Source organism: Parasteatoda tepidariorum, chromosome 1 (assembly GCF_043381705.1).
Source record: "Parasteatoda tepidariorum isolate YZ-2023 chromosome 1, CAS_Ptep_4.0, whole genome shotgun sequence".
In the NCBI taxonomy this organism is placed as follows: Eukaryota; Metazoa; Arthropoda; class Arachnida; order Araneae; family Theridiidae; genus Parasteatoda; species Parasteatoda tepidariorum.
Window position 1 is genome coordinate 81,962,673 of NC_092204.1, and position 23,012 is coordinate 81,985,684.

General features: G+C 27.0%; 2 protein-coding genes across 4 annotated transcripts in view; one reads left to right on the forward strand and one right to left on the reverse strand.

Moving 5' to 3' along the window:
• The window catches only part of LOC107438353 (vesicle-fusing ATPase 1), a 34,192-nt gene extending 20,816 nt beyond the window's left edge, over positions 1 to 13,376 (reverse strand). The window contains exons 1-9 of the mRNA XM_016050634.3: positions 13,172 to 13,376; positions 12,026 to 12,117; positions 10,108 to 10,207; positions 9,166 to 9,284; positions 6,625 to 6,709; positions 6,438 to 6,495; positions 5,611 to 5,663; positions 3,665 to 3,753; positions 2,725 to 2,867 (exon numbers count right to left, since the gene is read on the reverse strand). Coding sequence (XP_015906120.2) covers positions 2,725 to 2,867; positions 3,665 to 3,753; positions 5,611 to 5,663; positions 6,438 to 6,495; positions 6,625 to 6,709; positions 9,166 to 9,284; positions 10,108 to 10,207; positions 12,026 to 12,117; positions 13,172 to 13,192 — 760 coding nt within the window. The 5' untranslated portion in view covers positions 13,193 to 13,376. The remainder of the gene's footprint in view (positions 1 to 2,724; positions 2,868 to 3,664; positions 3,754 to 5,610; positions 5,664 to 6,437; positions 6,496 to 6,624; positions 6,710 to 9,165; positions 9,285 to 10,107; positions 10,208 to 12,025; positions 12,118 to 13,171) is intronic.
• An 82-nt stretch (positions 13,377 to 13,458) lies between these two features.
• LOC107438352 (trio Rho guanine nucleotide exchange factor) overlaps positions 13,459 to 23,012 on the forward strand; it is a 68,005-nt gene continuing 58,451 nt past the window's right edge. For 2 of the 3 annotated variants that reach the window (XM_016050632.4, XM_016050633.4), the window contains exons 1-3: positions 13,740 to 14,110; positions 19,976 to 20,050; positions 22,341 to 22,455. In XM_016050632.4, coding sequence (XP_015906118.1) covers positions 14,074 to 14,110; positions 19,976 to 20,050; positions 22,341 to 22,455 — 227 coding nt within the window. In that variant the 5' untranslated portion in view covers positions 13,740 to 14,073. Of the gene's footprint in view, positions 14,111 to 19,975; positions 20,051 to 22,340; positions 22,456 to 23,012 lie in introns of all 3 variants that reach the window. The other variant, XM_043043598.2, reaches the window with a different exon arrangement.

Genomic DNA, 23,012 nt, shown 5'->3' on the forward strand with positions numbered 1-23,012 from the left:
CAATAAAGAAGGTTTTTTTTTTTTTTTTCCATGAGAAATGATGGTTTAGTAACATTGATGGCATATCGCAGACTGCAGGTAAGAAAATCATTTTCTTACCTATTTTCTATTGTCTTTAAGTACAGAATACCAATTTTTTTAAAATATAAATCTGGGACAAATCCGTTTCAACGGTTTATTGATACTTTTGTTTTTCAATTAGTTCCTTTTTTTTTTTAACAGTTGACGAGTGGGCCAGAATAATTTTATTGATCATCTACTATGATATATTTATACTATAATTATTCTAGTTTTGATTTCTTGTATCATGGATAAATTAAAAGCAAAGCGTTCAGTTTGCTGAACGGCATTTACTAAAACATTAAATCAGATTTAAGTGATTTTGGGGATTTGGAGAGAAAGAGATTTATATATATATATATGGGTGTGTGTAACATAAAAAGCTTCTATTAATCTTTTTATGTCATCCTAATTAATTATTCTAATCGAAATACTTTCTCACACTTTTAAAAGCCACATTCTGTCCCTAAATCTATTTTTGGCTCAAGCATGCATTTAATTAAAGGCAGGATATTTTTCTCTTTGCTCTATGTGGGAATCACTCGACCTATTTCATAAACCAATAGCAATTACTAAGATTTCCCTCTTTTCCTAAATTGAAAAATTTTACGGATTTACTTTGCAAGATCTTCCCTAACATATAACCGAGGAGCGCAACTTTTCGTGTACACTTTCATGACTGCTCTGTCTAATAATTAATAAATAAATTTTGTACCCTCCTTCCCTGCCTAAGACCTATTTTATTCCTTCCACTCGCAACGACGTTATATACATATATATATTGAACTAAACTAAAAAACCATATATGTAAAATCAAAGCTCCAATACATCCGGAATAGTTTTTTTAAAAAAATACTATTGAAGAAATACATTGAAATGAATATTTCTGCCTGGGTATAAATCTTATTTATTAAGATAAAAATTAATTCATTTTTACAATTAGCTTCCAGTAACAATCCCAAAATGAGCAAAAAAAAAAATAAATAAATAAATAAATAAATAAAAATCAAGAATTGATAAAATCATAAGCTGAGCATTTAGATTGTTAAAAGATATAGTTGTTTTGTTTAACTGAACATTTTATTCAAAGAATACTGGGAGCCACAGTACTACATTATATAATAGCATAAATAATGTAATTAACAGTTATCAGGTTTGGCAAAAATCACTATTTAAAAAATAAATAAATGAAAAACAAGTTTTTGCTTAATTAGATTTTTTTTAAAAAACTAATCAAAGCTCTAATAAAATATACTAATACTACTTAATATTTTTGTTAGAACAATATAATAAAGCAAACACTTAATATTTATAATACTAAAATTATTATATAATTATGACAAACTAATAATTCTTTCCCTGAATTCATCAAATCACAATTGCTTTTATTCAGTTCAAGTATTTCATGAATTTGTAGAGACTAATACCCAAATTGTCAAATTTATTTAGATTAAGAGATGTCAAAAAAATAATTTATTCTTAATTACTATTGGCAGAACAAGTTTTCATTATTAAAGTACGCAAACTACATCTTTAATAAGCTTCAATAGTTCTTTTACTTGAATAAACATAAAACTAAATAGATCTAATTGAAATAAGTATATAAAAGCAGCAAACTATTTAACCTGCACAGTTAATAGAAAGTTATTATTTTAAAAGTTTCATGTTAAGACCAAATCAAAAATCCAGAAAATTTCTTGAGTAAAATCATTTAAAAAATTTATATTTTTATAAATTTAAATCATTGAAATTTTCGTGATAGTATTCTAAATGAATTATATGCAGCATAATTTAAATGAATAATTATGTGTAAGTCTACTTTTATCTCTAATCACATTTAATATTCTATCAGAAAAAATATTTACAAATGAAAGAGATGCATCAAGCATAAATTCTAGTTCTAATATTTTTAAATAAAGTATACAAGAATTTTTATATATAAATGTGATCGATGATTTCTTGAAACTTCTGGACTTTGAATTTCCAGAAACTTTCGGATCGCGGTTAGCAAAAAATCAGGAAATCCGGATTTTTCGGGAGCACAATCACCCCTGATTCAATATCTATATTTAGTCTGGCTACTTTTATTTATTAGTCTATTTATTTCTCTGTAGATATAAACTTTTAATCTCAACTAAATTAGATTTTTTAAAAAAAGAAATCGCAGCCTTTAGATCAGCATTAATATTATAGCAAATATCACAATAAGTACCAAGACACAAGGAAAAATAATGGTATAACAGATAACAGAAATTTCATAATTACAATCGAAATTAAAACAAGGAGAAAATTGGCAAATAGATGAGGAATCAAGAATGGAACATAGTCATCATTAAGTGGGTGGTAAGAAAATGAGAAACACAAATATAACCAATCATAAGTTAGAAGAAAAAGAGATTTCCAATTGAATGGAATAATTGCATTATTTATGCTCTTATGCCACATTGCTCTACTTTATTTTAACAGACTATTAGTTTAAACATTGTTCTTAATGTTATATATATATTCAAATACCTTTTCTAACTACATGAATACTTTTTTATCGATATGAATGTATTTTAAGAATAAAGTGAATTCAAAAATATGTAAAAAAGTGTAACAAACAGAAATCATAGTTATTATTATTTTTTGACTTATATCTTGGTTTAGAAAATAAAATCATACCAAGTTGTTGCACGAATTCTGGAGGGAAAACTCTTGATGCAAATGCTCTTCTAAATATGGCATTAAATTGCTTATCCAGACCGCCTATTCCCATTTTCTGAAAATCCCAGTCAGGATTGATGATTGATTGTCTAGCAGTTTTCCTATTTAACCATAACCAGAAATATTAAGCAGTGAAACAATTCAATGCTGTTATATATATATAAATTTATTATGCACATCAATTACTATAATTAATTCTTTTATAAAAAGAAAGAAAGAAAATTTCGCAGATGTCTACAGATTTTTTTTTTCTTTCATTTCTGCATCTTCACCATAAAAATATATAATCTATATGAAATATCAGTTAACAAAAATTACTATGCAAAGAAAATTTAAAAAAAAAATATTTATAATTTTCACAAAAACATTAATTATTATCTTTGCCAACTTCAAAGTATTGTATATTTGAAAGAAAAAAAGACATTAATAAATAAAAACACCAAACATTTAGATTCCAATAAAACTGATAAGCATTGTTATTTATGTATAATTCCATTAGATGTGTTTCAAAAATATTACTTACATCAAATTAATTTTTCTTATTTATTTTAATCTAATCTTTTATAACTGCAAAAACTAATTTAATCTTTAACTTGTTTGACAAATTTTGTCGCTCAATGGCAAAAGAGCAAATTTTCTCTCTGAGCCTTTTATGAGATGAAACAACAACACAGAATAAATTTATTTAATGATTCAGCAGTTAAAAAGCACTGGTAAATCAACTATTTTCTCATAAAAAGTTACAGTATAACTTTACTAATTGCATATTACACAATTAACAATCTACAATTAATAATAGAATCTCAGCAGTATACTCTAAACCAATAATAAAATGAAAGAAAAGTTGTTAAATATTACATTTATTTTAAATTAGAAAATAGTGACAAGCATGGATTACCCTTTCGCCTTTCCAACCAAATTGACAGCTGATCCTTCAAATTTTTCAAAAACCACTAGAGCGTCAGGTAGCAACAAGCCAACTTGAGTCTAAAAATAACGTTCAAGTTGAGAATCAAGTATAATTTGGGTTCATGCTAGTATGACCATATTGCGACAATTGTCCCTAAATGTTCCATGAATGTCACTAAAATCATATGTTACGAATTTCTGCCTGACCAGAAATGGGCGTTTTAATCACTCACAATAATTCTGTAATCACTTATGCGGCAGACAATGGATTGAACTGGATGGCTCATTGGCGAGCCCCTTTTCGTATCCTATTGTTTTATTTTGTTTATTAAATTTGTTTGTTATTAAATATGGTTACTTTATTTAATGCACCCATACAGCACTGAATCATTCTGCAACATCATATGCATGGGGGACAGTATAAATGTTAAACCTTAAAATATGTTTGGAAGTTATAAAATAGTAACAAAAAATAGTCTTCTTTGCACTAAAATCCACGAATTTTTAAAAAAAATTTTTTTTTTACTAATTTTATTCTATGCATATGTTTTAGTTTAAGATTTTTCAAATGGAATAACCGTTATTTTCAGACTTTTATTATGCCGCTTATTGATATATATGAGGATAACAATTATAATGTATATACATATTTCTCTTATGTGGCACCATAATATCAGGTATTTTTTCATGGACTGCAATATAATTGCTCATCAATAAAACATAATTTTTTTTCTCTTTTGAAATTTACTTTATTAAGAATTTTTAATTTAATATTTTATTAGTTTTTACTTTCTCTGTTTTCCGTATTTATTTATTTATTTGGTCTCAGCATTTGAATCTGTATGTTAAATTTATTTATTAATATTATTTTAGCTTTTTTTAACTTAATTTTAATAAATTCTAATCTTCAATCATTATGGGCTAATGAACCTAATTAGTTTTAGGGTGTAATAGATGGTAATTATAACTTTTATGTGTACCATAACATGAATCATGCAAACGTAAGGCTTGATTTTTTTTTCTTCTTCTCAAGTTTGTCTACCATATCAATTTTTCGGACCATTAAATGAATACCCAGGTAGTCATATTTGACTATTAAATTTCAATTGCTGGTGTGAACCCTAAGAAACAAAAGACTAAAAATTGAAAAATGGCTACAATTAACTTAAATTTCAAAGATGAATTTTATAATTCCGATCATGAAGAAAAGTAAAAAAAAAATTGTTGCTTCATACATTAACAATTTATATGTTAATAAATGATGTGCAAAACTCATTAAGCCCTATTCAGATTTATCTGCTTTTTTTCCCCCTTCACTTTGAGCAAAAAAGTTTTTGTGACTGAAGTTGTTTTCCCTTTCTATGAAAAACAAAAAAACAAAAGGGAAAAAAATGCAAATTATTGTCTGACTGTGGTGTCTTTTCCCTTTCTGAAGTTCGATGCCTTTACAAAAATAAATGCTTCAGGAACTGAGAATTTTGTTGATAAAATTGAAAAAAATTTGCTCTTTCTTTTTTTCTTCAAATTTCCTTCTTAACAAACAACTTAATATTTTTTTAAAATTTTTTCCCTTAAAATTTTATGCTATTCTTTTGTTTATTTTATTTACAGAAAATTAGTGAACCTTGGATTTTCATGTATATAAAGTCTTTTTGCATCATGGTCCTAAAATTGTCTTCTTCGCCCCACCCTCATTATAGATTTGTGTAACAGCATTTATTAAATTTTTTTTTTCCTTTAAAAAAATAAATAAAAATCTATAGAGCATTTTTGCAACTGAATAACTCAATCAGAAACGTTTTTTTAATTTAAACCTTAGTTGAAAGAAATTTTTTTATTGATTTATTCATTTTTTTAAAAATATAGTGCACAGATAAAACATACTGCATCTTACTGGGCTAATACTAAGTGTATGAAAATAATATTGGTACTTACAATTCTTTTCCCTCCAGGCTTCCCATTTCCAGTAACTTGTTCGATATTGGCAACTATAAATTAAATATAAAACATTAAATAAATTCACAATTTTACAAAGAGTTAACATAGATCAACATTCAATTAGCAAATATAACAAGAATAGATATCTTCAACTTTTTTAATATCCATTTAAAATAATAATTATAATTGTGAAGTTTACAGTCAGACTGAGAGACAGTGTTATAGATTTTACAATCAAAATTTTTAAAATCAATTAATTTGTTTAATACTTTTGTTTTTCCTAAACCTAAAATGGCTACTTAATTCTGCTTACTTGCTGAATGCTGACTATAAATTTAGGTTTTTTAGTCAAAAGAATATTTTGAAAATTTCTGTTATGAGCTTTAACATTGTTTTAGAAATGTATGTATCATTAAGATCACGCCAGAACCTTAACTTATTACTACTATTAGATGATTAATGAGAGCAATTTAATCTTGAAATTTTTATATACTTCTGGGCACCTTCATCAAACATTAATAATGTGGGAAGTGACTAACCTCTCACGTCATGTCCTGTTGGCAGACTTTAGTTATAATAAATTGATGCTATTTTTTCCTGGGAAAGCTGTCAGATGATTGCACATTTGATTTAAGGTTTATTAGTAAATTACTTCTTTTAAATTATTAAAAAAAAGTAAATTTAATAACACAAATTTAAGCACAAATTATAAAAAGGAAAAGTTATAAGGTTTTAAAAAGACATGAGATATAGTTTATAAATGTAAATAAATCTTCATTTTTAAAAGGGCATTTGATATTTTATGGCAATTAAAAATATCCTACCTTCCATCTCTTTAACAACTACTTTCAACATCTTCATATCCATAAATCCAAAAGCCAACTGAAAAATAGCAAGTGCTACAATTTCACAAAATGTTTCACATGCTAACATTAAGTTGGAAAATCCACTTATTAATAAATAATTGAAACAATTAATAATAAAAGATTAAAAAATAATGTTTCTTCTTACACATTGCCCAACTGTAAAAGCCTGTTTGCTGAAACATTTCACAAATTCTTGGGCCATTAAATCAGTGTCATAAGGCTCAAGTGTGCTGAAAATAAATAAGATAATATTAATTGAAAGTAACAAAAACCTTTTTATTTTNTTTCATTACCGTATTTATTTTAATTATAACAAATAGACTGCGAATACCTGCCGTGAGAAAAGTGTCGATAAATGTACACACACTAATTTAACTCTTAAAAAATTGCTTAATGTTGTATCTTATAATTTAGCACACCTCGTTCCATCACCATGCTCTAAATAACTGGATTTTCACAAAGGGGGGCGTTGAAGTGTTTTTTGCTCCGTAAGGGGGCGGCAACGTTAAAAAGGTTGAGAATCTATGATGTAGATAATGTAGATTTCAGCAACATGCTTCATTTAAAAACAAAACTATAAGATAAAAACAGACATGATTTTCTTTTCTGATTATGTTCAAATATAACTTTAATTTTATAAAGAACAAGGCTATAAATGTTCTGAAAGACACTTACTGCTGACTTTTAAAGCGAGTTCAACTTTTTTTTTTCAACATTGCATCAATTAAAATAATTTAAAAAATTTACTTTTAAAAATAATTAATGAAAATTTTTTCCTCTTCTTAAATCCTTTAAATCAGAGGTCTCATTGAAAATCTAAAACAAATTTTCAGATTTAGTTTGATGATTACTCCCAGAAATTAGTATGAGAAACTGTACACACACAAAAGTTTTTCTTCTTTTTGTATCAATATATATATATATATATGTAACATAAAAAGCTTCAATTAATCTTTTTATGTTAGTTTCTCTGCTATAAAACTTCTTCCTAATTAATTATTCTATTTGAAATACTTTCTCACACTTTTAAAAGCCACATCCTGTTCTTAAATCTATTTTTGGCTCAACTATGCATTTAATTAAGAGCAGGACATTTTTCCCTTTGCTCTTGTGTGGGAAACGTTCGATCTATTTCATAAACCAATAGCAACTACTAAGATTTCCCTCTTTCCCTAAATTAAGACATTTTACGGATTTTACTTTGCAAGATTTTCCCTAACATATAACCAAGGAGCGCAACTTTTCATGTGCACTTTTACTCATTCTCATGACTGCTGTTGTCTAATAATTAATAAATAAATTTTGTACCCTCCTTCCCGACCTAAGACCTGTTTTAATCCTTCCACTCGGCAACGACGTTATATATATATATATTCTTGTACAGTATAAAGATTAATTATGCTTTTCAGAATCAAAAACTTTATTTGAAGTTTTCATTTTTATTCAGTTAAATCTTAGGTTCTAAAAAAATGTAATAAAATATTGCACATAAAAATTAGAATTTTTTTTTCTTTACCATAAGCTTGATATACATTAAAACTCACCACAATGGTTTAAATATAGTTTACATAAACTTTATAATTACAAAATTAAATGATGCTCTTGTGTATGCAAGGTAAAAAGTAGTTAGGGTTGTTTAAGCTACCTATAATAAAATAGCAAAAGCATTCTGTAAAAACCTTAATTAAATCATTAAATTTTATTATTATAATTTAAAAAATTAAACTAGTAAGACAAGAAAGCCCACCCTATGCTAGGAAGAACTTATGTAATTCTTTTGGGATCCTTTTTCAATTCAGATCTCATTTTACAAACTCACTGATATATTCAGTTCAGCATTATAAGAATAATGACACTTTTTTTAAAATGCAGGTTTAAAAATATAGGATACGTTAACCTGTTAAATTTACATACATTTATATATATTACGATTTGATTGAAATTCATTTCTTACATAAACTTGTAAAAGGCATAAAAATTGAAGGAAAAAAAATTATAAAATTTTCTTATTAATACACAGTTGTAAACTTGGGAATAAGAGATATTTTAGATCAGTGTTTCCCAACCTTTTTTGTGCCGTGCCCCACTCAAGCCTTTCTAAAATTCTTATGCCCCCCTNTACATTTATATATATTACGATTTGATTGAAATTCATTTCTTACATAAACTTGTAAAAGGCATAAAAATTGAAGGAAAAAAAATTATAAAATTTTCTTATTAATACACAGTTGTAAACTTGGGAATAAGAGATATTTTAGATAGTAATGAAAGCATTGGCGTTAACTCCCTAACCCTATCAGGTCAAGTCAGATCGAATGAATTTTACTTTCAAAAGATTTACATAAAATTTACTCTTAGCAAAACTTGTAAGCTAATGACTTTTTTTTCTATTTTTTTTTAAATACCTTCCCATTTTGCACAAATTATTGAGCATCACCAAGTTTCATTTAAGTACAGTTCTTAATTATTATGCAACCTGCACCTGCATAAGTCAATAACATAAGTGAAACAAAAGTAGAACACAGTTGTTTATATGAACAGCTCATTTTGAACTTCTAATTTCTGCCCAACTTATAGCTCAGTTTATATAATGACAACATGAGAGAAGAGATTTCGTTGGTTCTGTGAACGCATACAAACGTTTTATATAATATATATTGGAGTCAGGCTAAAAATAAAAACTTACGTTTTCTTGTCCAAAAAATCAACTTCTAGAATAATTTTTGCAATATACTGTATGTTGGGGTTGAATGTATATGGTCGTACTTCCAGCGTTTGATTTAGTGATAGTTCAGCCCATTTTCTCTAAAAATAAATTGGGTGTCCTTATTTATTTCTAGATAACATAATTTATGAAACAAGAAAGCAAATTATAAAGAAATGCAATTTTTTTGAGTTAATATATAAACTACAAAACATGTATCTTCATACTTATACATTCTTTATTTTTAGACAAGTAGCTATAAAATTTTTCCCAAAATTAAAATTCTCTTGATTACCTTGTATTCAATTGTTAACTACAGATATTGGTCAGCAAATTAAAATAAGTTATTGCAACATGAAAATATTACGTAAGGAAATCAAGTTTTGTAAAAATTTTTAGTAATAGTAGCACTTTATTTATCTTGCACAATGGACTATCGATACATCAAGGAGTCGAGTAGTCAAGAAAACATCCCAAGGGATGATTTGAAGACATGAAGCCATCACGATTTTGATCGCCTGCAAATTGGATGACTCCTCTGTTTTAGTACGCTGGCTGCCAGCATGTGAGTTGGAGAACCTTACAGTAGAACAGTTTACGAGGACCGATACAGCCTATCCTTGGTGTAAAGAATTCTACTAAAGACATTAATTACGTAAAAGTAATTATAGATAAAAGAAAAAATTCGTAATATGACATTGTCCATTTGATTCTAAATATACTCAGTATATGAATTAAATATTTAAAAACGAGGAAAATGATTTTCTCTAAATGCTGCATTTAAACTATTTTTTTTAAATTAAAAAAAAGATGTAAAAAAGAGAGTTAAAAAACAAACAAACAATAAAACTGAATGATAACATCTAAAACGAAAATTTACATTAAGCTGTAGAATTCCTTAAATTTAAAAAACTGTTGACTCACCATAGGCAAACTAAATCCTAATTGTCCAGAAGGAATTGCAGGTGATGACCTTAAAGTGAAGACATATTTTCGGTTGGTAGCTGTTGTAATTTCAATGTGCCTGAAATTAAAAATATTTCATCAGAAATAATATACTTCAAACTATAACCTCAAAAAAAAAAAACTTTGTTACTGTAAAAGTAAAGAGAAAATGTTTATAAAATAATTTTGCTCATTCAGTAATATCAATCTCTTACTTGCATAATTTTAGAAGCTTTTAGCTTAAAAAGATGTACCATATATTGAGCATTTAGAATATTAGTCTTATTTTATAATTATTTTTTTTTATTAAAATTTTAAAAGTATGACTTTTTCAATATTTGATTTCTCAGGAACTGTTTGAAATATTTCGCTCAAATTTTGCATTTTGCCATATAAAATTAAATTATTTAAAATAAGGTAAGAAATAAATTATTTAAAATGCCCTTACAATTCCAAATTTTTTGTCTATTCTTAAATAAAATAATAAATATTTACGAAAAGTTACTTTTAACATGGAATTATCTTTAGATAAACAAATTTTATAAATGTGTCTAAAAATGATGCTATTTGCTTAAAGGGATGATGCTATTTGCTTTAAGTGTTCCTAATTTTTGAGTTCTCTCCTGACCAAACTATTGGGACCATACGTCCCAGATTGCGGCTATCTCTGAATCCGTCGAAAAGTACATATTTGTGTCTGATTTTATAACTTAAAATATCATCGGCACTTATTAATTAGCATATTTGAAATCACTCCCTCAAGCCAATCAGATTCAGTCCTAGAACGTGAAAATCCGATTATAAGATCAAAAGTTATTAAGGGTGGTCCATTTTTTTATGCATTGTGCAATAAACAAAACTAGTAAACAAAAGTTGCGGCACTAGTAAAAAAAAAACGAAATAGCTTGTAAATATAACATTCATAAAAGGTGTAGCGCAAAAAGAAAAAAACATTTTCATGCCAAAAATTTCTGTATGACCTTATTTAGTTTGAAAGTTCAAATAAAAATTACTTAAAAGGAATTTTTCAAAACACAAGAAATTTAACACACTCTATTAACACTTACAAATTTTATGGAAACATGGGACGGTTTTAGTTGGTTTACTTCCTCAAAATTGGTGAAATAATTCTACTTAGTTGCCCTCTTTACTACCTATACGTACTACGTCATTACCTTTGTCTCAAACAAAATCTACAAAGGCAGAATTTATTTTCGGTTTCAGAAATAAAGCGTTTCTCTTTCTACAACCGAAATACTATTAAATTTTTGTAATGTTTCTTAATTATTAAATTTTTTAACATTATTGTTTAATTTTAATTTAATATTAAAATATATGCATTTATTTTCGTTTACGATAGAGGTACTTTTTAAATTTTTTTTATTTAATTCTCCTCCCTTATAAAAGATTTTGGAAAGTGTTAGTGTGTAGCATACCGCTAGTTTTAGTAAACTTTATTTATTATTTTTAATAATTGGAGAAATTAATGAATGTGACTGTCATTGGCTGGCATATTCTGAGCGGATATTTTTTTAAGGTTAAATGCCATTGCCCCTATACCTGACGCTGATGTTTTTTTTAAGGCTAAGTGCCACTGCCTAGAATAAATTTGCCGAGTAGACTCAACACAGATTATTTTTAGGTTAAGTTCTATTCAACAAGTATTCTCTATACTGATGTTTTTCTTAATGTACACCAATCGCTTATCTGTAACAATATGACAAAAGCGGAATTTGGGTTTCATAAAAAAAGTTTTGCTGTTAACTCGAATATTTTATTGAAACAAATATAAAAATGATTTTTTTCCTTACTTATACAAGATAATACATAAATCCACTAAAATGTTCCTGAAAACATATATTTTTTTATAAAATTACTATGCATAAAATTCCTTTACCTTACTTTATCCAGAGAAAAATCTTTTTCATTTACTACTGCACAATTGGTTACAGACAATTGTTCTGTGGGACACTTGGCCACTTTCAGAACCTAAAAATAATTAAGTTAATATATATATATAATTGTGAATAATAATTCTATATCGCGATGCCCTTTCCATTATAAAGAGCAATGTATAAATGCTTTTTGGAATTCCATGGATGCTAAGCTTTAAAGAATATTGTTGCCTGTTTGTTTTCACTTAATTGAAGAGTTGTTGTAAAGATGAGCAGTTAAAAAAAAAAGAGACTTCAGAAAGAATAATAAACAATGAATATTAATGAAACTGATTATTAATAATGCATGAAAGAATTACCAACAGACAGACATTTAATTTGTTTAGATTATAAATGTAAAGAACTTTCTCAATTCTGTTCCTTGTTTAATAGTATTTATATATTTTTTGTTAAACAGAATTTATTACCTTTTTCCAATTCAAGTTTGCTTTCTAGCGTTATTTTTATCTGAATATCTGTGCAGCTAATTCTTCACATCAAATGAAAAAAAGCAAAATAGGAAACAAAAAAAAAAGTCTTTCTTGAGGTAAGAGAAAGTTTAACTTATTGTGTGCTATTACATCATTAATATTGTTATACATTTTATTAGTGACATTTATTTAATGCTATTAAACATTTTTTAGTTTATTTAATGTATATTACCTATTGACAAAACGTTCATACATAAAAATTAAACGTCATCTATGGTTTATTTACTTATTTTTAAAATTGAATAATGTATGTTTTGATCAAACAAGTCGAAAAATTCTATTTTCCGGACTTGCAAAGGTCTAGACAATTCGGGACACAGGTTTTGCCATAATATATAATTTCGAAAATTGAAAAACATCCTAAAATGTTTATCAGGTCTTTCAAAATATATTTGAATTATTTAAATGTCATGATCGAAAACAAATAAGTCAATTATTTACCAGAAATTTAAAATACGAGATCTTGGATTATTGTTACATAATTAAATTGCTGTAGGCTATTGAATACAAAATATTGACAATTTTTATATGGCGAGATTGAATCAAAAGGAAAATAATTTATAGAATGGAAGTGCATAGTCGAAAAAAGTACGATATTAAGTAAAAATTTTAACTTACTAAAGGTTGTTGATTAGACATGATGTAGAACGGTGAATGCCTTAAAGTTTTTATTTAAGGTCTAAAAATGAATTAAATTTTGTATGATACGATTGCTTCCCTCAGTGTGAAATCTCAAATAAACTTAGCACATGATTGTAAATAAACCCGCACTGCGGTGTTGTATCAAGTTGTGTCAAAAGTGTAGACGGCAAAATTAAAATACAGAATTTTCTGATTGGTTGAGTGGAACGGAGAAACGATTATTATCTCAAATCGATATTAAAAACAAAACTAAAATATATCCTAATTCGTTTTTGTTTGTTTTATAATTCGACATTGCGAAGGTAATTTAATTAAAATAACCGAAAATATAGCTAATATTTCTTACAAAAAAAGTGAGCAAAATACTACTGTAGAATCTTTCAAGTTAATGCTTGAAGATAAAGATAAAAAACAGTCGGCTGGAGAGTTGAATGAAAACATTGTTGTTTAATTTTAATAATTATTCAAACATTATAAGAAATTTCATTTATTAAATCGCAAGGGGTCATTGGCCGAGTTTATTCTTATCCTAAGTTTCCATCCAGACATTTGTTTTTATTGGTTTTTGAATCAACTCTCTTTCTGCTAGAGAGCAGTAGTGTTGCATTGCATGACGGTCAGTGAAGTTTGTTGATGGTTGACAAACGAAATGTATAATAATATATTTGTATTTCTAAGCTTTTGTAATTAAACCTAATATTTTTACAATACTATGGAAATAAACCATTCCTTTTGTAAAATGATCTACGATTTCTTTTTTTATAGCAACGGCAATCGATTTATTAGCTTGCCAGATATTTTATCGAACTCTGGCATAATGTAGTGTATAAGAAATTTTTGAAAATAAAAATTTTTTTGAATTTTGATCTGTATTCACGATGTCTTCCGAAAATGATTGCTCATTTATTAAGAGTGGTAAGTCTAAAACAAGTTTTATCTATCATGTATTGTTTATTATTAGGTTTAAAAAAAAGTATGAAAGGGAGTAGCTCTTAGCAATGGTATTGTAAACATTGAGATACTTAAAAAGATCTATTGATATGATTAAAAGTGAAATCTTACAAATTATCATATATAATCCTTAGCTTATTATTTTTTAACTTACTATTTTGATTATTTTATTTCAAAAATTTTTGTATGTAGATTTATTGACTCCAGTGACTAAAGATTGGTTAGTGAAAAAATTGAAGGGTTATATGAATTACTGACTGTAGTAGACACGAAATTCTTCTCACGATTTTTTAAAAGGAAAAGTTGTAACAAATATCAGTCTAGATGGTTCTTTTTTATTTTTATAGCCTTTTTAAAAAAAGTTAATCACTTCATGCAGTAACTTATTTTAAATTAAACAAAAACATTGATGAATACAATAACTTCATGTTTATATTGCTCTTATTATATGTTGACTTAGGAAATAATCTCAATTTTTTAAAATAGACACGCCGACACGATGTGCGCTCCTAATTTTTAGAAAAACGTAAAAACATTTCGCTGGTTCAAAACTAAAACGACACTTCTGCACTCACTTCTCATTCAAATAACATGAGAAGTGTCGTTTTAGTTTTAAACCAGCGATTTGTCCTCTTTTTATAGTTAGATTGAAAAGGAAGTTCAAGTTTTTAAAATTAGTATTCGTCTTTAGCAAGTTTATTTTAAATTCTTTTGTGATGCAACTTTTTATAAATTTTTTAGAGTTGCATATTATTGCCAGGGGTCTGTTTAGGCCAAATTTACTACCGTTTAGCAGTACCTTCACAAATTCAACATTAGGAAAAACAATAGTTTCACAAAATACTTTTTCTTAAAATTTTATTTTTGTATCTCGTTGTAGTTATTAAGAGGCGATTCAACATTTGAAAAAAAAAATTTCTTATGATATATTCTAAATGCACACACTTTAAAAGCTGAAATAATGACCACATTAATGCTTTATTTTAACTAAATTAATTATTTTAATAAAGTAAAACCCTACAAAAGATTAAATTTACAAAAGTTTTGCAAAAAACCGATCAATGGTTGCTTGAGTTGCAGTATTTAAAATTAACTTTTCATCATCATTTGAGAGTTTATAGAAATTTTTATAGTTTTCGATATTCCTCCTCTTTGTTCTAAAGCTTGACGCAATACATTAAGTGCTTTTCTGACTTCCATTGAAGATGGCACTGATGAGTTTATTTCATCTTCTGAGTAGGATTCCTCCATTTCTTGATGGGGAAATAACTTTGCAATTTTTGATGTCTGTAACAACTTTAGAATCAGATTTTTCTTTTGATGTTTGCAGTATATCGTCAATAGCTACGTAACGTGAAAAATTCTCGTCCATTTCATTTTCTTCATTGCTGATCATTTCTTCGAAACAGTCATCTCCATCTCCATTGAAGCTTCACGTTGACTGCATTTAGGAAGCTTATCATAGTTTTGCCAGCACTTCGAATTTATCTTTAAGACAAAAATCCTTCCTTTATGGCATGCTGATAAAATTTAACACCAAACGAACTTAAAAATGATGTGTGCCAGTGTTTTAACCACAGCGCGAGAATCTCGCATATTTTTTCTTTTTTCGCATTTAAAAATGATTACCGCGAGAAATTCGTGCATTCTTTAAATATATTTCAAAATTCGCGAATTTCTCACACTTTGGAAAAAGCTTCGAATTATGCCATTTAGAATAAAATCCGTTTCACTTTTCTTCCTGGATCTTTCATTATTTTCAAGATCTGCCCCGTTTTCTAGCTTCTCTATTTACCAGTATTGTTCAGAACCTTTTCGAACAACAGAACACAACCATGGAACCCCTTTCAGAACGCATTTCTCTGTAACCACGTGTTTACCGTAGGTAAGGTTTCTTCATGTAAGACATTCATATTTTTTATGTGCTAATGTAAGATGGACAAATACCTTGTAAAGGCAAATTCTTCTATGATGATGCATCAAAAATATTCAATGCTTTTAAAAATAGAAGACGTTAAAAATGTATTATAATTAAAGAAATGATTTTTTTGTGTTTTTTTAGTTTTTAGAAATCTCACTTAACTTTTTGAAATCTCACCCTGTTTTTGAAAAAGGGTGAGAAATTCTCACCCATTTTTTTTCTATGATGAAAACACTGTGTGCTCTAACTATAATTTACTCAAACGGCTTAAATAATATGGAACATGTGCACAGACAGTTTTTGGAAATCTATTCATGTTCTCTGTTAAGATAGGTAACAAAAGAAACTTCTCTCCCTTCTATGGTTCATTCAATAAAAAGTAAGATAAGAATTCGACCCCCTGTTGAGTGAGATAGGTTTCTCCAAGCTTCAATCAAGTCAAGGAATTAACATTGATAAATTGATTTCTATGAACTCGCCGCTTACCACCCACATTTTTCCTTAACTCTTACACTATGTGTATCGCAGGAAAGTGCTAACCACATCTGTTTCACAGGTTTGTGAGTAACTGTTGCTTCTTCTAAAAACATCTTTAAACTTCGAAAAAATAAAATTTTATAAATAAGAACAAAAAATCTGAAATATTGCACCTTTGCTTTATTGTGTATTCAAAATTTTGATTTTAAAAAGCGACGGCATTGATTTTACTAAAGGATGTTTTTAACATGTATTAATATTGTAACGATTCGGTTCTTGCTGATTTTATTTTATAAAGCGGCTGATTTTATTATCCGATGATTTTATTAGCGGCGGGCACTGTACCTCTCAGAGAGACCTCCTGATTGCAAATTCTAATTTCATAAAAAGTTCAGAAATCCCAAGACAGGTCAGCCATTTTTTGAAATTAACAAAATGTAAATTGTATATGGAAATTTTTTTTTAAGAAAAGAAAAAGAATAGTAATTATTAAATTTTTTTTCTGAATGTATCTATAATATGTTGTTTATTAGCTAAATAATCTTTTAAAGATCCTATGAAACAATATAATGGAAAATGATTTTGATGAACTATTTTGTAAATTCAGCTCTGCTACACTTCTAATTGATGTGTTACCAGTCTTTTGTATTATATTTATGCATACTAACGCCTTATTTTTGTATTCTAACACAGCTAACAGTTTAAAATGGAAATTTTTTTTGTTTAGACATTCATATTATTTTAAATAATAATATAAACTAACATTATTCTATTAATTTTTATATATTTTTTTTATTGACACTATTGTAATTATCTATCATAGCAACTTTCTTAAATTGTATATTTATCTACCTTACATTGAGTTCTTCCTGGGAATAAAGGCAGGGTGCTACCTCACAGTAAAAGGCACTAATTTAGTACCGTGAAATATCGTCGAAACATGTAATATTATGCCATAACTGAATTTGATCTTCAACAATTTCTAAAATACCCTCTTATACTATTTTATGTGTGTATTTCAGAAAAGTACTTATCACTCATTATCAAAATAAGAGAAAATTGTGTAGTTTATAAAAAATAATTGAAAGTAGGGATGTAACAAATAGTGATTTAGCCTAATACCGAATATTCGGCCAAAAATATCAGCCAGATACCGAATATTCGCGGCTGAATAGCAACATTTCTGTTAATAAAAAAATAAAAAAAAACACTAATAAAATTATTTTTTTTGCAAAATGAAAATCATTCAGTCATTATTAAAAAGTAATAAAAATTCCGCTGTGTTATTGGTACCAGGTAAAAGAATAGTCGGTGTTCACTTTAGCTGAGAAAGATAAAGCACTTCCCTACTGACTGGTAAATGCAGAGTTTTACCCTCCACCTCATTACTTACTATAGAGATTCATATATTGATATTGCAATACAAATGCAAATTCCTTTTTCGGTAATTTTATTTAAAACTTAATCTAAATAAAAACTTAATAAAGTGAGCACCTAAAAAGGAAAAAACATTAATAGAAATGTTTAAGACAATTAGATGTTAAGATAATTAGAAATATTTAAGATAATTAGAAATATTTAAAATAAAAAAAACTGGCTAACAGCTATTAAAAAAAAGAAAAAAGAACTAAAGTTGAAAAGAAATAGAACAAAAAATATTTTCTTAGTTCTCTAAACAAAACTTTAATGCTAAAAATAGTATTTTCCGGAAAAAAATTATCAATAAAACATTAAAAGAGATAATGTCTAACAGAAATGCTTTTAAAAATGCACCACTATTATAAAAACGCTTATAAAAAAAAAACAAAGATTAGACTCAAAAATAAATTTAAAAAAAAAAAACGATAGTAATTTTTGAAAGAAAATTTTGAAACTAAGCATTTCAATTTTCCAATTAACATTTTTCAAGAAAAAGTGTAGATTATAGTCGAATAGAAATCCTTTTTAATTGTCGCGCCGTAGATAGAAACCAAAACAAAAATCTGTTCTAGTTTTTAACGAAAGATTTAACGTTAAACAAATAGCTTTAGATTGCCGTATTTTTTAAAGAAAAGTGACCATAAAGGAATAACGTTCATTAGAAACACTCTGAAAAATGCTGTTGTAATAAAAATGCTGATAAGAAGAAAAGTTACTAAAAAAAGCTTTAGTAAAACAGAAAAACAAGGAAAAATGAAACCAATAAAAAAAAGTTATCAATTTTTTGAAACATATAGTGTTGAAAGAAATAAAATTGGCTTGCATGAATATAATTAAAAAAGAAAAAAATCAACATTACAAAATGCATGTTTCAGTATAAGGTAATCTAGTTTCAATTCTTCAAATTTTGCTTTTCCATGTGTCTTTCAGAGCATAAAATAACAAGTTTTAGAACTCAACAAATATATGTGAAAACTATTCCTAATAATGTGTAGTAAAAAGTACAATTTTAGATAATTCTTTATTAAATCTATTAAAATTTTCCCCCCAAAAAAATTTAGTTCAAAGTCATTTAGTTTCTTTTCAAAAAATATTTGGCCGACTGAATATTCGGCAAAAGGGTCGAATACCGAATAGTGATCGTATATTCGTTACATACTTAATTAAAAGCATACTAAACGACAATCATTGTGCAAAATTTTTTCTCAAAAAAATTAAGAAAAAGATAACAGCTTGAAAGCTTTATCTATAATTTAAACTAAAATTTATGAGAAAATTAACACTTTAAGTTGCATTTTCTTTTAAAAAAGGTATTTATTTAAAAATAATTTTATAAATTAATATAAATCCAAAACAAGAGAAACTTATTAAAATTAATCCTAACAGTCCTAACAAATAAAAGAATAATCCTAACAAAATAAATACTTGGGACAGTAATCAGAATTACACCTATAAGCACAGATAATTTTACCACTGTGTAATTATTATTTAAACAGTGAATTTATTTATTTAAATGGAATATTAATAAAAAAGGCTGTGTTTTAAGGGGGTGGTGGTTTAGTTTTACAAAAAAGGCCCTTTTAAAAAAACTTAGCGCAAACACTGGATTACATATAAATATAGTGATATTATTATAAATAACAATGATCGATTGGAATTTGGCCAGGCTATGACATAGTGAATTATGGTCTAATTTATTTGGGTAACAAAAATATTGACCTATGTAAAAATAATATAAATGAGTTAGATGGGGAAAATATCGTATTATGTTGTTTTTAAATATAATTTTTTTAAATAATATATCACAGTACATGTAGAAATTAGTACTGATGGGTATAGGGATCAATATTCTTGTTGGCAAAATTTCGGAAAAGCTGGCGCTAACCAATAATCCCTATAACCAGTAGGTACCAAATGTATTGCTTAATCTAAAAATGTGATTATTTTAATATATTTATATATTAAACTGAATCTTGTTTTTATGAAAATTTCATTAAAATTTTTTCCCCTAGGAATTCATCAGCCTCAGGATATCAGGGCAATGGATATTCTTCCATTGCTGCAAGAAAAAATAGCAATTGTTTCTGGTAGGTCTTTTTTAATATTTAGATTAAAACATTTTTAATATTTTTCCTATTATAATATTTAGAACTTATAATAGGAATGATTTTTTAGAAAAGTGGTGTAACATAGAACCTTATTTTAAATTAATGTAATATATTTTGTTTTGGTTGGCTTGCCTATGTATCATTATTGAGAAACTATTTATAAAGAACTTTAAACAAGAATCTGTTTTCAAATCTATAAAAAAAATAGAATCCTTTTTCTAAAACAAACACATTCTAAATGAAAAAAAACTTTTTTTCAAGACTTAACCCTTTCGCGCCTAACGGGACATATATGTCCCAAGCAAATTTCAAAAAAATCTTTTGGGACTGAAACGCTTCTCTGCCTGATGGGAATGGAATTTTTATGTTTCAAAATTTTATAACTTCTTAATTTTTAATGTTATTGAATATAAAATTTTATTTTTAAATCTATATTTTATTTGAGGTTTATTTGATTTTTTCTTCCCTTTTTCTTTTTTTAAAATTTTTTTAAGTCTTATGAGCAGTCTTATGATTTCAGTTTTTTATATATATCTTGCATATTTGTTGTAAATTTGAGGAACAAATAGGAAAAACATTCTCATAAATTTTGAAGCTAAAAACTTAGAAAATGCTAATTCATGTTCTTTTTATATGTTCATCAGTTGAAAGAATATTTTTGAATTTCTATCTTATTAATTTAAAACTGAAAAATAAACTTATAGAACAGAAGGTTTTGGAGTAATGTTTTGTAATCACATACTTCCGGGAAAGGAGGAAGGAGTTCCAATGGGAATAAAAGAAAACTAATTTTGCAAGATATTTCTTAAGATGTTAATAAATAAGATGTTTCTTAAGTGTTTTTTTTTATAAGATTATTGTTTTTATATTTTTATTTTCAACAATGGAAAAATTAACTGATTGGATACATTTCAATTTTGCACATTTTTATTTATAATTGTTTAATATCTATTGTTATCTATAGTTATTTAATATTTATGATAATAGATAATGATTTTCTGCACCAAAATTTTTAGTTTTTGACAATAATTGTCAAAACAGAAAAAAAGGATTGAATGTCGAAATGATTAAAGAACATGATCGATCACTTGTTAATCGACCTAAAAATAACCACGCACCACCTGGCGAGTCAACAAAAATTTTTTTTTTTAAAAAAATGCCGACTTAAATTAATTAAATAAACAATCACTTTTTCCTTCTTTTTTTTGAAAGTTGTTTAAGGATAAAAATTTACCATTGTAGAAAAATTGCAAAAAGCAGAATTTTCTTTAAAATGTTAAATCTTTCCTTTAAAAATTTTGATCCTTCAGAATCCATCAGATTGCAAAATAAGTAAATCATAATGCAAAACATTGTGGTAATAAATAAAAAAATTGTCCTTATTTAACAACACTTGTTTTTTCAGGGGTTTATAACCCCCAAAATCCTCCTTGGGTGTGCGATTGATATATAGTCTATAATAAAGTTTGGGTCAGGATTTTCCAACTCCTACTTTTTCACGATCATATTCACCACAGTGTAACTCTTCGCCTATGACTGGGGAGCATTTATTTGATTGCCCCTCTCTTCTTGACATTCGTTCCAGTGATGACTTTTGCGCCCTCTCACCTTCTGGAGCTACTTCAGTGTTGTATTGGACTGCAAGACGCCTAATGTCTGAGAAGACGATGGCGGGCTTAATTAAAAAAAAATAAAAAATATTCACCACAGTTCATGTCAATCATTTTTCATGCCTATCCCTATAAAAAATATTTCAGTTATGATTGAAATGCTTTGTAAAAGAATTAATTCTACCCTAAAATTCTCTAAAAAGAATTAATGGTGCTTAATTGTGCTCTAGTATTGTAGAGGGGAACTTTGATTTAGGGGAATTGTCATTTAATCAAAAATTTTAAATTGTCTATGTGGTTAATGAAAGAGGCCCACATTATATTTCTTTATTTTTTTTTTAAAAAGTAAAAACATAAGTATTTTAAAAAAAAGATATTTTATATATATATATATTTATTTTAAACTTGAATTTCCAAAAATCAACAAATATGGAAATTGAAATATTTTTGTGAAAAAGGATTTGTATTTGTTCTAATTTTCATATGTAATTTGCTGATGATTAAAGAAATGCGATCAATGATTTTTAGTTCCCCTGAATTCAATTTTTGATTATTATATTTCTATGCCTAAATTATTGTTTGTTCTTGCTGAGAGAAATTAAATTGATTTAACTCCCTTTGTTTTAGTGTGTATATTGATTTTGTTTTTATTGTCTTAGGAGGAAGAGATCGACGAGGATGCCCCATTCTCTCTTTTCCTGCTCGAACCAGGCCTGAAAGGTTAAAAACAGAAGATCTCAGAAAATTATTATTTTATTTGTCTACTACACCATGGTGAGTATTAATTATATTATACTTATTCAATTTTTATACTTTTATTTCAGATTGAAGGCATTAATATATTTTATTCAAAATACGTTACTTGCCCAGTGTTTACCACAAAAGTTAGTTATTAGGTCAAATCTACATTTATCTCACATCCTATGGACATAAAATGCCATCCAGTGCCAAAAATGATAGTTTTTAAAACATTCTAGAACACTGTCACAAATATGTGAAGGCGGGGGGTGAACAAGAAATCGCTCTGGCACACTGGCCTGTCAGCCATGAAATAAAAGCGTTTCATGCTGCCATGTATCCGTGACTGTCCGCGCAAAAGGGTTAAGTATGATGTGATGCAATTGCGAATGAAACTTTAGCACACTTGTGTGAATTAGCCAAATTATTTAGAGAAATTTTGACTGAAAAATTACAGAACTATTCTATAGTGAATTCGCGAATCTGATAGGACTGACGAAAAACTTCGACATATCGGAAGTTCGACTTACCGTTAGTTTCGGTTTTGGACTTTCAAAATATTGTCGGATTATTTAATTAATGCTTATTAATAA